This window comes from Equus przewalskii, chromosome 17 (genome assembly GCF_037783145.1).
Source record: "Equus przewalskii isolate Varuska chromosome 17, EquPr2, whole genome shotgun sequence".
Taxonomy (NCBI): domain Eukaryota; kingdom Metazoa; phylum Chordata; class Mammalia; order Perissodactyla; family Equidae; genus Equus; species Equus przewalskii.
The window spans coordinates 39,393,802-39,409,450 of NC_091847.1; the positions used below are offsets into that span (position 1 = coordinate 39,393,802).

General features: G+C 40.5%; 1 protein-coding gene across 43 annotated transcripts in view; it reads left to right on the forward strand.

The window, feature by feature from the left end:
- The window catches only part of TANC1 (tetratricopeptide repeat, ankyrin repeat and coiled-coil containing 1), a 229,150-nt gene that overhangs the window by 131,006 nt on the left and 82,495 nt on the right, over positions 1-15,649 (forward strand). For 33 of the 43 annotated variants that reach the window (XM_070579917.1, XM_070579897.1, XM_070579905.1 and 30 more), the window contains one exon: positions 5,226-5,330. The exons of 5 other annotated variants lie outside the window; for them this stretch is intronic. In XM_070579917.1, the coding sequence (XP_070436018.1) occupies positions 5,226-5,330 (105 nt within the window). Of the gene's footprint in view, positions 1-4,942; positions 5,088-5,225; positions 5,331-15,649 lie in introns of those variants that run through there. 5 more of the 43 variants (XM_070579937.1, XM_070579945.1, XM_070579939.1 and 2 more) reach the window with 5 other exon arrangements.

Here is a 15,649-nt window from a genome sequence, read left to right on the forward strand (position 1 = left end):
CCACAGATCCAGAGTTGCAATGAAATGGGTTTAGTTTATGACCAAGAACAATCCCCGTTTACCTTAAACCTTGTAAACTGGGTAAGTCGGTACTCCAACCACAGGGCCGTAGATCCTGCTTCGACCTGACAGGAGTAGGGTGGTCCTCCTTCGAGGCCCTGCCCATGGCGGTCTCTGCTCTGCGTACCTGATACCCTGGTTACCAATGTAAGGCCCGTGGTCCCAGCCTCACCTCCTAAGAACATCATAGTTTGCATTTTAACAAGGACCCCCCCCCCCCAACCCTCACAGGGGATCCCTGTGTCCTGTAAAGCTTCAAAAGTGCTTCTTTATACCAATGCCGAGGGTGGGTCAGCTCCCCAGCAATGATGGGCAGCTGTGACAGGCAAACACATTGGCTTCTAGGTGAGCCAATTTTCAAGCTAATACCTGACAGTCTTGCCTTGTTTTTAAGAGCCTCTTGCCTTACAACATAGCTAGTAGCCAGAACACTATGCTTTCTGGGTAACTATTATGTGGTACTACATTCTGGTTAATTTGGGGGGATTAACCTGACAGCACTTGGTTTACATAAAGGGGGGAAATTATTTTACTTTAAGGTATTCTGTGGTTGGGAATGTTGAACATTTCGTTTTAAACAAAAAGCTGTGTGTAGAAAGGCGCTGGGCAAGTTTCCCCTGAGGAAGGGGATCTGGAGGAGATGGATGTTTCAGTTTTCATCTCTGGTGATGAGGAATGTGGCCACTTCATTCGGAGGCAGTTTTTCATTTCAGTGGCGTGGAAATCAGTGTCATCGTGGTTTCGTCGATGGCAGTTTAAGTGTAAGATCAGCGCCTGTGATTACAGTGGCTTGGAACTGGCCTCCGCTTGTCCTCGTTCGGCAGGCAGTCTGCTCAGCTGACCACTTCATGGACCCTGAAGGTCTCTTGTCCTAGTAACAGCTCGTGTAGTGGAAGCAATAGCTCTTCTCTTTCTGGAGAGGGTTCCTCCTGTTTTCTCTCATTCCTCAGAGTTCTTTTTTTAACCCGTTTTGGTCATTGTTGAGGGTAGGGTCTTTCCTTGACTGTCTGATGATCCTAGTTTGTGTGTGAGTACGAGGTGCTCAAAAGCTGGTTGAAAGGGCTGGGTGTGTGTGGAGGGCAGCCTTGATGCCAGCGTGATTGGCCAGGGATCCACCATTTCTTCAGGGGCACGTACCCAACTGTGATTATTTATAGGTCTTTTCTCTCGGTGAGTATCCCCAGAGAAGAGTGCTCTCATCTCTTCCTGCCGTGGAGGGCGAGCTTGCTGTCCGCCTTCTCAGAGCTGCGTGGGGAGATGCATCTGGGGCCCACCCATCCGCATGTAGAATTTTTCTTAATCCCAATTTTTTAGTATAGCACTCAAGAGTTTAGCTCTTGAATCTCTGTGGTCTTGGACTTGAGCCTTTCCAGAGAAAAACCCCACCTCCAGGATAAGGGAAGGAATGCTCCCTGACTTGGGAAGGGGTTCTGGGTGTCTAATTCTCCCTGACATGAATTTCAACTCTTTGTCCTGTGTTCGGCCCCACCTGTGTCCCTGCCTTCAGAGGGATCTGGCGTCTCTGAGGCTGGGTGGCGGGTGCTAAGTCCTCCCCTCCCCCTCCTCCAGCACTAACCTTTTCTGGTCTGTTCAATCCACGGCTCCCTTGGCAGTCTGCTTCCCACTTTCCGAAGTTTGGTGGCTTTCCTGTGGTCGTCTCCTTTCCCCACTGGTCTCTCTCAAATCCCTTTACTGCAACTTTAATGGTGTTTTGAAACAGAGTGAAGTCAAATGAGTGTTCATCTGCTGTGTTTAATGGAAAGTGCGCACACACTCTCTAATGAGTGATTGAGAAGGGGAAAGAATAAAACTTCTATAGTTATACATTTATCTTGTTTTATAGCATTTGAGGTTCAGCTCTTTGTGAAAAGCAATTTAAATAAGGATCGTGTTGGAGAGCAGTTGTTTATATTCACTTCATAATATTTCAACTCCCAGTAAAAATGAGGGGAGATCAGAGACAAGACAGCATGAATAAAAGATTTGTTGACTATACAGCCAAAGCCCATGGACTGTTGCATGGTAGAAGGTTCCACCGCCCTGGCCTTTTCTAGAATTGCACGTTTAATCTAGGTTTCCTAGTTTTGTAAGTGCTGAGTGGTGGTTCAGTGCATGAGCTTCAAACCTGCACAGAGTGCAAAACTATTTGAATTCCTGCTTTGCCGTATGCACGCCCTTAGCAAATTGTTTAACTGATTTGACCCTCAGTTTCCTGACCTAAAAATGGAGGGAATTGTGCTTTATTCCAAAAGTTATTAGAATTGAATGAATTAGTGTATGTAAGTCCTTAGCCTTGGGTGACTCCTGAAAACACGTTTTATTTACTTTGTTATATGCTAGGTCTCCTTTCCTAGCTAGCATCACTGCTCACTGTGCCAGGCACTGTGCTCAGCCTGGGAACCAGAGCCACCTGGTCTCTGCTTGCATGGATTTTTCCCTTGGAGCAGGGGCTCACTTATTCATCTATTAGCTCTGCGATGTATTGAGGCCCGACTTGGGGTGGGAGGGCGACCGTATTTGAACTTAGGTCTGCCCAACTCCAGAGGTCTTGCTCCTAACAGCCTCACTCCTCATTGTTGAGTATTTCATATAGTGAGTGGTCAGCCTCTAAACAGAACACAGTACAGACAAACGGAGGGGCATGGCTGCTTTCTGAAGGTTTTGGATGATGTTGGGGTTTGGTGTTCTAACCATTCACAAAAACCATTGCACATCCATGTGAAATAGCCCACATTTTAAGAGGGGGTGCTTAGTATTAGAGAATATTGTTGGAGGAGGTGAGGGGTGGGTAGATTGGAGCTTGGAAGTAGGTGTCTTAGTTTTGCTGTTACTATGTCCTAAAGAGTTAAGGTGAGCAGAAACTTACAGGTGTCTCTTGAGCAGTGGCGTGGTTGCTGGTTGGGGCAATTCAAGTCATCAGACAATAAAAATAAAGGGCTTTACCTCCCCTAAGTCCTTTAAATGAAAGAGAGCAGATGATGGGAGGGAAATGCCTATGATCTGTTTTGTAGGGAGTAGGTTGGGAACCAAAAGTGTAGAAAGGTTCTCGTATTTCTCCTGGTTGCATTTCTACCTGCCTTATTGGGGCCCTTCTTCCTAGTTTCTGGCTCCTACACAACAAATATTTTCATTTCCCCTCTACCCACTGTCTTCCCCCCCCACTCATATTTCTATGTGGATACGTGAATGTTTTAGATAAAATATGAATGATACTTTGTATATTGTTGCAGAGCCTACATTTTCCACTTATATTCTCCCTTCCCCTCCCGTGACCATTCTATTTTAACCTTTAAAAAATTCCCTTTCTGACACCATTAAATAAGTTATGAAGACAGCCATATGATTAAATAGTACGTTAGCCATTTAAAAACCATGGTTTCTAAAGTTTGAAATAATGTCCCTATTTGTCAAGTACCATAAGCTTCTTTGATAATGTAGCCTATTTTAAGATGTAGTACATTATAGCTGGCTGGGAATTGGCTTATTTTTATAGGAGCGTAGATGCTTTTGCAGAAAACCTTTAGATGGCAGCATCTCTCACCATAAACCATACTCTGAATTGAAGTTCTCAGATGCGTAAGGTGTCTGACACAGGAGGATGCTCAGAATCTGCCTGACTCTTCCTTTCAGTGTGCAGTGACTGAGCTGAGGCCCCTAGAGGGTCAAGGTCATGGTTCAGGGCGGAGAAGGAGGGAGACCTGTGGACCCCTATCTGGCACCCTTCTCACCAACCTCTCTCTTACTGATGGGAAGTGGTTCCTGTCTCTCTGGCCTTGTTAAAAGCATACTTTAAGTATAAGGCAACCAAGGGAAATGAGAGTCAGGTGGATGATTCTGGACCAAAATGTAATATGATGTTTGAAAGGAGCAGATGGAATGGAATAGGCAGTATATTTCTTTTAAAGCAGCTTTATTTAGATGTAATTCACATACTGTACAATCTACCCAAAGTATAGAGTACAGCCGTTTTTAGTATATTCACAAGATTGTGCAACCATCACCACAACCTAATTTTAGAACATTTTTAATCACCCCTAAAAGAAGTCCCATACGCCTTAGCTGTCACTCCACAAGCCTGCGTATCCCTGAGCCCCTGGTAACCGTTCATACTTTCTGTAAGTTTTCCTATTCTGAACATTTCATATGAATGGAATCATATAATGTATAGTCTTTTGGGGACTGATTTCTTTCACTTAGCATAGTGTTTTCATGTTTCATCAATGTTGGAGCATGAATCAGCACTTTCTTCCTTTTTATTGCCCAATAATATCCCATTGTTTGGATATATCACATCTTGTTGTCATCGGTTGATGGACACTTGGCTATGATGAATAATGCTACTGTGAACGTTTGTGTACAAATTTTTGTGTGAATATATATTCACATAGAAGTGGAATTGCTGGGCTATATGCTAACTTGACGTTTAGCCTTTTGAGGGTCTGCCAAACTGTTTTTCAAAAGTGGCTGTACCTGTACATTGCCACCAGCAATATGTGAGGGTTCCATTCAATTTTAAGAATTCCTGATTTTCTGATGATAAGTTGAGGTTGCGGGGGAAGTGAGAGAGAGAACTCTGGGTCTCTCTCGTGTCCCCCGAATCGCATGCCAGGTTGGCTGCTGCGCCTTTTTGAAGGCAGCTATGTCAGCTGCCAAGAAAGCAATCATCTTCTCTGCCCCACACAATTGCTGTGCGTCACCAGTCTGATAAAATGCCTGCATTCTCTGGCCGCTCAGAGCATGTTGATAGTACAGCCTGGCTGTTTGTAATCCTTGCCTCCTGACTTTGGAGATACCAAGCAACCCAGTCGTCTTTGTCCCAGTTAGAGAAAAATTCCAAATAAAAAAAGCCGTCCAGGTTCGAACATGTCAAAATCACTTACTTGACATACACCAAAGACAGCTGTAGAGACTTAACAGCAAAGGAGCAGCTTTTGTTTTTGTCAGAGTTGACATTCTCGAAACCGAGCTTACCCCTTTCTCCTTTGGCAGCCCAGACTGGACATTCCCGTCTGTACTGAAATGACTGTGTGTGTGTTCAAGGGAGGGGAAGGGGCCGGCTCTTCCTTTAGGCATATTTGGGTCCTAGTGAGGACACACACTGTACATTCTGAAGCTTTGTTTGCATCTGGAAAAAATTAGCTACACTCAGATCTTTCCCACTGCAGGTCCCGTCAGGAAGCCCAAGTATGTGGAAAGCCCCAGAGTGCCTGGAGATGCAGTTATAATTCCGTTCAGAGATGTGTCCCAGCCAACAGAGCCCAATGAGAATGGTAAGAATATGTTTTCAATGATTTTACCCCCTGAAGGTTTTATGTAATGACACTCCATTTCTGAGTGAAACTTGAGTGCCTCTTGCAGGAATGCTTTGCTAAACTGAATGTATTTGGGAGGGTTTCTTTCTTCCCTCGGGCAGTTGCAGAGATCTGTTCAGCTCATGTAAATTCTTGGAATTATATACACAGTGTATGACTAGTTGAGTGGGTGCATATGCATTGTTTAAGCGTTGAGTCTTATTTCCTCTCAATTTTGACCTCCCCGGCATGGGGGGATATGAAAAGCCAGCCAGTAGACTGCTTCCAAGACTTTGTTTTGTTTTTAGTACTCCATCGTTTTAGAATATTCTAAAGGCTTTGGCTGAAAAGTTGAAACTTTAGCTGGACAAAGCTTATAATACCTAGTTTTCTTAAAAGCATTTGGTAGCTCTTTAAAGCTTATTTTTTTTAACATCTAAAATTTTTCTTCAGGGAATGTGGAAATAGGGCCACAAAAAAATGGATTGAAACCTTTTCATGAAATTTTATATTTTGCTTTCTTCTTCTGTATCTGGAAATATGTATAATAGACATTATGAACTTAAGCATTTAATAGATATATTAATAGTTCTTTGTTTTTTAAAGTCACTTCAAGAATTTATCTGTTTGTTCCTTTCTGGGGAGTCACCAACTCAGGTCTGTGGTCTTTAGTTTGTGTGTTTTGAACTTATGTCCTATTTTCCTACAGAAATGTGGTTAGGGATCCTGGGCTATGTTGGGAAGCCTCTTTTACCCTCAGTGTGGGCATAAGTTTGTGTATAATGCTGAAAGAGAACTTGGGGAAACTCATCCATCCATATTTCCACTTTGGAATCCCTGGTGTCGTTCTCTCCCTGATGACGGGTGGCGAGGGGTACAGCTCCTCTATGTGCTACCCACCGTGTGAGCATTTTGTTTCTGCAGATGCATGGTGGGGAGTAGGGACGAAGTAGGACATGGTAGGAGAATGGAATGAGGTGAAAGTGGTGAAAATAAAGGTGAAAATGAGCTGAGAGGAGGGATTGGCAGGAGATGATAATCAGGAAGAGGAGTTTGGGTGGGTGGAAGATGAGATGGGGCCAGGAGCTGGGCATTTTGGGCAGGGAAGAGGTGCTGTTGCCTGCGTCTTGACTTGAGAAATTCTACTCTTTTTTCTTCTGTCCAGACACCTCGTTGTTTGGTTTAGGTGGGAGGTTCACACTAGAGCTTGTGCTGAGAAGGGGCAGGGCACCGGGTGTGTGCTGGTGAAGAGGGGAGAGTGCACGGTGGCGTCTGGTTAGGGCAGCCATCCTGCATAGGTGAGGACCCTCTCTGTTGTGAATTCACGTGTTCAGGATGTCCGCCTGTCAATCTCTTCTCTCATTTCTATTCTGGGTGTCGAAAGGAAAATAAAAATCTGTTCCTCTGAAGTAAATATCAATAATCAAATTTACGGAGCTGTCTTCCCATTTCAGAATAAGCCTGCCACCCCTTTCCCTCCTCCCCGCCCCCCAAAGCCTTTGTAGTCCTGGTTGGTTATGCCGCTGGCATTTTGGCTGGCCTGGACTCCATTATGTAACCTTTTCTTCCCTGGCGGGGAGTATTGTTGAGGTCCTGTCTAGAGTTTAAGATTACCCTTGGGGTAAAAATGGGGGAGAAATTTAGGATTTTTATTGGGCAAAGAAAAGAGGTTATAAAATAGTTCCCATTGTCAACTTCTCTCTACCTTGTCTAAGGCAGAATTGGCTGTCTTTCCTGGGGGCAGGGGGCGTTCTTCTCTTTGGCTGCCAGCTGAGCTAAATTCAAGTATTGTGATTGATAATCACTAGGCTAGCAGTTTGCATGCGCGCTCACTCCTGAGACCTGTGCTCTCAGATCCAGCATCATCAGTCTCCATGGGGACTGAAATTATGACATACCTGGGCTACAAATACTACCAAAAGTTTCTAGGAATTTTGCCTAGAATTAAGAAACAGGGTACGTTTCCCCCACTGTAGGTGTCTGGGAAAGGAGTGTGGTTCATGTCTGTGGGCATTTGGTCTTGCAGGGGTACCATGATGTGGGTGGAAGCCCCAGCAGAGTTATCTGTGGGTGATGAGGAGGTGAGATGGTTACCTAACAAAATTCAACTTGACAATTAGTAAAGTATTGTAATCCCTATGGAATCCTTTACATTTCAATGGGGTTAATTAAGTTTGCCATATTAAAGTGTAAATTTTTTGTCCAGGTCATTGAACCTAAAGGAGAGGCTGCAGGGAACTAAAACTAATTGAGTTTGAGTATTAACCCAAACATGTACATTTGCATGATGGACAAACTGTCATTTCTAGGGTTTAATATCAGCATCGTCATTTAAGTTTTAATTTAAAATTTGGTCGTATACTTTCCATATTTCCTTTGGGCATTTTTTTTTTTAAGTCTCGAAGACACTTTTCTGGGTGCTGTTAATAGTAGCATTTCAGTATTTGCCAGACTAACAAACTATTGAAAACAGCTCCTCATGAAATGCTTTTGAAATTTCACATAAACACTGAAATATCAAGTTATTCCTAAATGTTTAAAATACCCTTCCAGACTAAGCCGCCTTGCTTTATGGTCATGTAGTTCCATAAATTCTTGATTCTTGGCTCTCTGTTTGAAATTTAAATCAAAATAAAACAAAACCAGTGAGCACTTTGAATTTGTTCCTTAATTTATAAGTAATAGTGTTTATGTGTAAATTGCATCTTTTAGCCATCTGGGAAGTGGGTTATATGATATGGGCAGGTGAACATTTTTATTGTAAGCAAAGAACCTGGTCTATTAAAGTTTGCATTTACCTGGAGACATCTTTAGGGAAAGACATTCTACTTTATTCAGTATTTTAAAAAATTTTTGAAAAACAGCATTTTCTATTCTGACAAAAAAGAGGGATTTAATGAGGTCCTCAAACAAAATGCAATCCTCTTTTTCCTGTCAAATGGACCTAATAAGCTGCACATCCTACAGAATAAGTTCTTCACAAATAAGTTCCTATTGCTGAACAGACATTATTTGGGGGAAAAAAATGTCATTTATCCACAAAACAATATCTCTGCCTTAAGGGAAAATACAAAACCAGAGAAATTAGGTAGGATTATTAAAGTATAATAGGATTCACAGCTATGTTTCTTTGAATTAGGAGCAACCATAATCCATTTAGATTTACTCCAATCTGTCGTTAGCTACTTGAGCAAGCTTTGATGGGGAGGAATGAAGAAGTGTTAGTCTTATGAGTCATTACTCGGTGAAGATCTGTCTCAAAATATGATGGAACTTTTTTTCTGGCAGCCTGGTTAGCAAGTAAAACTAACGCATATGAAACAGCAGAATAATGAAACGCAAAACTATCTTATTGGGAGGAATGGGTCTTGATAGGTCTTGATGGCTTATGTTTTTGATTGCTATTTCTGACATTCAAAAAGATATAGAGAATGAAACAGGTATGAAGAATAACGGCACCTGTCTGCCCACTACTCAGTTTAAGAGTAAGACATAACTGTATTTCCTGCTGATCATGTTCCTCTTCTTTCCCAAGGGTAACCTTGCTCCTGCTATTTAATTTTCAGCTTCTTAGAAGGGTGATGTGCTATTTGACCAATGATTGAATAAGGTTTTAATTAGATGAAAGTACAGAATGAGGACATTCCTCATATGTGTGCAGTGGAAGAGAGACTAGAGGTAGGGTATCCATTCATTCTGCATTTCCATAAATAAACAGTAATTAAATACCTATGCCGTGAAAACTACTATGTTGGATGCTATTTGAGATGGGTTATCAAGCATAGGTCCTTCATGGAGTCTTAGAGTTTGGTGGGAGATTAAAGACCTGTATACAGAGTGACTATAATCCAAGTGGGGAAGTAGTGTTGACTAATCCAAGCTGTGTGACGAATTGGGTACAGATGAAGGTGCTGAGCCTGGAAAGACTTAATCAGAGCTGTGCCTTGAGATTTACATGGCAGCAGAGTACAGGATGGAGTGGGGCAGGAAGGAGGCTAAGATCAGGGAGAATGGTTAGAAAATGATTTTAGTAGTTAAGTGAGAGATTAAGATCTCAAATTACAACAGGAGGACCAGGAAAGAAGAGGTGATGAATGAGAAGATTCTTGAGGAATTGCAAGGACCTGGGAGCCTTAAGGGACAAAGATATTGACTTCAAGGCTTTGAGATGACTATTAGAAGGACACTGGAAGAAACAAAACCATCGGTTTTGGTTTGAGTTCAATTTCAGGCATGTTGAATTTGAGGTGCTGGTGGAACACCAGCAGAAGTGTCCATTGAACAGTTGGAAAATCAAATTTTTGGGCTCAAGAAAGAGCTTAAGATGTAAACTGGGCAGCCATTTGCTTAAAAGGAATATCATGAGACCAGGTGCACTAGAGTAGAGAAAAGGTCATTGAGAGAAGGGTACTGAAAGACTTGGGGATGTTGTTCATGAGCTGTGAAAAAGGTGGAAGAAACACCAGCAAAAGGGTAGGAGAAGAATCTACAGGCCCCCACAGAATCCTGGAACTATGGATTCTCCCTCTGTGTCTCTGTTCTGATATGACAGTTGCCACTTTCTTCCTTGGAGGACAGAGTATTTGCAAGATCAAAAATCTACAGGAGGGGCTGGCCCCGTGGCCGAGTAGTTAAGTTTACGGGCTCTGCTTCAGCGGCCCAGGTTTTCGCTGGTTTGGATCCTGGGTGCGAACATGGCCATGCTGAGGTGGCATCCCATAGACCACAACTAGAAGAACCCACAACTAAAAATATGCAACTATGTGCCAGGGGGCTTTGGGGGAGAAAAAGGAAAAATAAAATCTTTTTTAAAAAATAGACTTTCTTAAAAAGGAAAAAATGTACAGGAAAACCAAAAGAGGAGATGGGCTGTTAAAAAAAAAAAAATTGTGCCTAACAGGGCTGTTTCAGGAGACTTGTGAAGGGGAATGAGTTTCAGTTGTAGGTAAGTGATAAGGAAATGGAATTAGTGAGGATAGATCACCCCTAGGAGCTGAGCAGGTAAGGGAGGATGAGAGATCAGTTAAAAGGCTGAGGGGGTGTGTGTACCTGTGGTTTTTTATTTACTTTTAAGAAAAGGGAGAATTTAGTACAATTGAAGATTTAAAGCAGAGGTTCTCAAAGTGTGCACTGTGGAATTCTAGGTGTCCCCAGGACCCTCGCAGGGGTCCGTGAGATCACAGCTCTTCAAAATAATACTAAAAAGGTATTCCCATTTCTTTCGCACTGATGGTGTAAAAGCAGTTGTTGGTAAGACTTGTGATACCTTGGTGTGCACACCAGAGTAGGGCGCCTGCTCCACTAGGGCAGCATGTGGTATTTTTCATCACCACGCACCTGCGTCAGAAATGATTCACTGAAGAATGTCCTTGACGAAACACTAAAAATAATGAATGTTATTAAATCTCGACCCTAGAATACCCATCTTTTTAATATTCTGTGATGAAATGGGAAGTCTGCATAAAGCACTTGTGCTGCATGCTGGAGTATGATGGTTGTCTCGAGGAAAAGCACTTGTGTGATTGTTTGAATTGCAAGCTGAACCTAGCCATTTTTTTAATGGAACATCATTTTTACTTAAAAATGACTGACAAGCCATGGTTATTTGAAATTGGGCATTTGACACACATTTTCTCGAAAAGGAACAAAATGAGCATGTCATTTCAATTTTTTTTTTTTTTTAAACCTGACAGGATTAGTTGCCAATGATAAAATTTGACCTTTCAAGTGAAAATTAGATTTTTGGAAATTTGCGTCTGTCACATCGAGCTTGACAGCTTCCCAGGCCTTTTCAATTGAGATCTGTGGTGATATTAATGAATATGGTGTTTTGGTATTGTGTAATAAAGTGTATCAACATTTGCAAGATCTGCAAAACCGGTGTTTTCCAAATGACCCAATACATGATGTTACAAAATTTTGCCTGGGTAAAAATCCATTTGAAGCATAAAACAGACCATTGAATTTTGCTGTAACACCACACAAGAAGTTCATTGATGCGGATTCAGAGTCAACATTGGAACTAACCTTTAAGAAATCGCTACTTGTCAAGTTTTGGTGAGGTATCAAAGAAGAATATCTGTAATTATCTGAAAAGGCTCCTCCTTTTCGCAACTACACATCTGTCTGAGGCCACAATTCTTCACATGCTTCAACCAAAAGTGCATATCACAACAGATTGAATGCAGAAGCAGACATGAGAATCCAGCTGTCTGCCATTAAATCAGATGTTAAAAAGAGATTTGCAGGGGCTAGCCCGGTTGTGTAGTGGTTAGGTTTGAGATATGTGCTGTGCTTTGGCGGTTTGGGGTTCATGGGTCCAGATCCTGGGCGCAGACCTACACACTGCTCATCAGACCACGCTGTGGTGGCATCCCACATGCAAAGTAGAGGAAGTTGGCACAGATGTTAGCTGACGGCCAATCTTCCTTACAAACCAAAAAAGAGATTTGCAAAAATGAAAAACAATGCCGCCTTCTTAACTAACTCTTAAAATTGAAAATATAGTTATTTCTTATTAAAAATATTACTTGTTAACATAAGTTTTGTTAAAGTAAAATGAATTACATACATTTTAAAAATTCCTAGTTTTAAGATAAATATCAATAGGTATAAACCACAAAAGGCAAAGTTCTTTGGAGTCTCAATTTTTTTTTAATTTTTTATTGAGGTAACATTGGTTTATGCATTTTAGAACTTCCAAGTGGACATACGGTATTTCCACTTCTGTATAGCCTACGTCATGTTCATTACCTGGTCTAATTGCCATTCATCACTGTACACATGTGCTCTTTGACTTCTTGCCCTCCCCCTCCCTTCCCCTCTGGTAACCACCTATCTAATCTCTATGTCTATGTGTGTGTTTGTCGTTGTTGTTGCTTTATCTTCCACATGAGTGAAATCATACAGTGTTTGGCTTTTTCCATCTGACTAATTTGATTAGTGTGATACCCTTAAGGTCCATCCATGTTGTCACAAATGGCAACATTTCATCTTTTTTAGTGGATGAGTAGTATTCCACACATCTTTATTCATTCATTTGTTAATGGACCCTTAGGTTGTTTCCAAATCTTGGCTATTGTAAATAATACTGCAGTGAACACGGGGGTGTATGTATCTTTTCAAATTAGTATTTTCATGTTCTTTGGATAAATACCCAGCAGTGGACTAGCTGGGTCATATGGTAGTTCTATTTTTAATTTTTTGAGGAATCTCCATACTATTTTTCATAGTGGCTGCACCAGTTTACATTCCCACCAGTAATCTATGACGGTTTCCTTTTCTCCACATCTTCTCTAACACTTGTTATTTCTTGTCTTTTTAATAATAACCATTCTGACGGGTATAAGGTGATATCTGATTTGCATTTCCCTAATAATTAGTGATATTGAACACATCTTTTCATGTGCTTGTTGGGCATCTGTATATCTTCTTTGGAAAAATGTTCAGACCCTCTGCCCATTTGTTAATTGAATTGTTTGTTGTTGGGTTGTATGAGTTCTTTCTATGTTTTGGATATTAACCTTTTATTTGATATATGATTGAAAATGTCTTCTCCCTTTTGGTAGATTGTTGTTTTGATTTATTGATGGTTTCTTTTGCCTTGCAGAAGTTTTTTAGTTTGATGTACTCCCATTTGTTTCTTTCTTTCTTTTATTTCCCTTGCCTGAGGAGACATGTTCAAAAAGATAGTGCTAAGACCAATGTCAATATTGCCTGTCTTTTCTTCTGGGAGTTTTATGGTTTTAATTCTTACATTGAGGTCTTTAATCCATTTTGAGTTAATTTTTGTGTGTGGTATAAGAATAGTGGTCTACTTTCATTCTTTTTTTTTTTTTAAGATGTTATTTATTTTTTATTTTTCCGTCTTCTCCCCAAAGCCCCCCAGTACATAGTTGTATATTTTAGTTGTGGGTCCTTCTAGTTGTGGCATGTGGGACGCTGCCTCAGCGTGGCTTGATGAGTGGTGCTAGATCTGCACCCAGGATCCCAACTGGCAAAACTCTGGGCCACTGAAGTGGAGTGTGTGAACTTAACCACTCAGCCACGGGGCAAGCCCCTACTGTCATTCTTTTGCATGTGGCAGTCCAGTTTTCCCAGCACCATTACTTGAAGATACTTTCTTTTCTTCATTGTTTTTTCTGTTCTTGGTTCCTTTCTCAAAACTTAGCTGTCTATAAGTGTGTTGGTTTATTTCTGGGCTATCAGTTCTGTTCCATTGATCTGTATATCTGTCTTTCTGCCAGTACTGTGCCGTTTTGATTGTTACAGCTTTGTAGTATACTTTTAAATCAGGGAGTGTGATGCCTCCAGCTTTGTTCTTTTTTCTCAGGATTCCTTTGGCTATTCAGGGTCTTTTGTTGCTCCATATACATTATAGGGTTCTTTGTTCTAGTTCCGTGAAAAATGTCTTTGGGACTTTAATAGGGATTGCATTGAATCTGTAGATTGCTTTAGGTAGTAGAGACATTTTAACTGTCTTAATTCTTCCAATCCATGAGCATGGAATACCTTTCCATTTCTTTGTGTCATCTTTGCTTTCTTTCAACAGTGTTTTATAGTTTTCAGTATACAGGTCTTTCATCTTCTTGGTTAAATTTATTCCTAGGTATTTTATTCTTTTCGTTGCAATTATAAATGGGATTGTATTCTTGATTTCTCTGTTGTTATAGACATGCAACCGATTTTTGTATGTTAATTTTGTACCCTGCAACTTTGCTGTGTTTGTTTATTATTTCTAATACTTTTTTGGTGGATTCTTTAGAGTTTTCTATATATAAAATCATGTCATCTGCAAATAGTGACAGTTTTACTTCTTGCTTTCCAATTTGGATCCCTTTTATTTCTTTTTTGTGCCTAATTGCTCTGGCTAGGATTTCCAATACTATATTGAATAAAAGTGGCAAAAGCAGGCATCCTTGTCTTGTTCCTGTTCTTAGAGGGATAACTTTCAATTTTTCACTGATGGGTGTGATGTTAGCTGTGGGTTTGTTGTATATGGCCTTTATTATGTTGAGGTACTTTCCTTCTATACCCATTTTATTCAGAGTTTTTGTCATAAATGGGTGCTGAATCTTGTCAAATGCTTTCTCTGCGTCTATTGAGATGATCATGTGATTGTTATTCTTCATTTTGTTGATGTGGTGTATCACATTGATTTGGGGTGTTGAACCTTCCTTGCATCCCTGGAATAAATCCCACTTGAGTGTGGTGTGTATGATCCTTCTAATGTATTATTGTATTTGATTCACTAATATTTTTGAGGATTTGTGCATCTATGTGCATCAGTGATATTGGTCTGTAATTTTCTTTTTTTTATTGTCCTTGTCTGGTTTTGGTATCAGCATCATGTTGGCCTTGTAAAATGAGTTAGGAAGCATCCTTTCCTCTTTAATTTTTTGGAAGAGTTTGAGGATGATAGATATTAAATCTTCTTTGAAGGTTTGGTAGAATTCACTGGGGAAGCTATCTGGTCCTGGACTTTATTTCTGTTGTATCCATTGTAATTTCTCTTTTCTGATTTTATTTATTTGAGCCTTCTTTTTTTCTTAGTGAATCTAGCTAAAAGTTTGTCAATTTTGTTTATCTTTTCAAAGAACCAGCTCTTAGTTTCATTGATCTTTTCTGTTGTCTTTTTAGTCTCTGTTTCATTGAATTCTGTTCTGATTTTTATTATTTCCTTCCTTCTACTGATTTGGGGCTTTGTTTGTTCTTCTTATTCTAGTTCCTTTAGGTGTAATGTTAGATTATTTATTTGAGATTTTTCCTGTTTCTTGTGGTGGGCCTGTATTACATAAACTTTCCTCTTAGTATCACTTTTGCTGTCTCCCATAGATTTTGGTATATTGTATTTTCATTTTCATTTGTCTCCAGGTAGTTTTTGATCTCCTTTGACTTCTTCATTGACCCAATAGCTGTTTGGTAGCATCTTGTTTAATCTCCACATATTTGTGACTTTTCCAGTTTTCTTTTTATAGTTATTTCTAATTTCATACTGTTGTGATCAGAAAAGATGCTTGATATTATGTCAGTCTTCTTAAATGTATTGAGACTTGTTTTGTGGCCTAGTAGGTGATCTCTCCTGGCGAATGTTCCATGTGCACTTGAAAAGATTGTGTATTCTGCAGTTTGGGGGTATAATGTTCTGTATATATCTATTAAATCCATCTGGTCTAGTGTGTCATTTAAGGACAAAATTTCCTTATTGATATTCTGTCTGGATGATCTGTCCTTTGATGTAAGCAGGGTATTAAAGTCCCTTACTGTTACTGTGTGACTGTCAATTTGTCCTTTTGTGT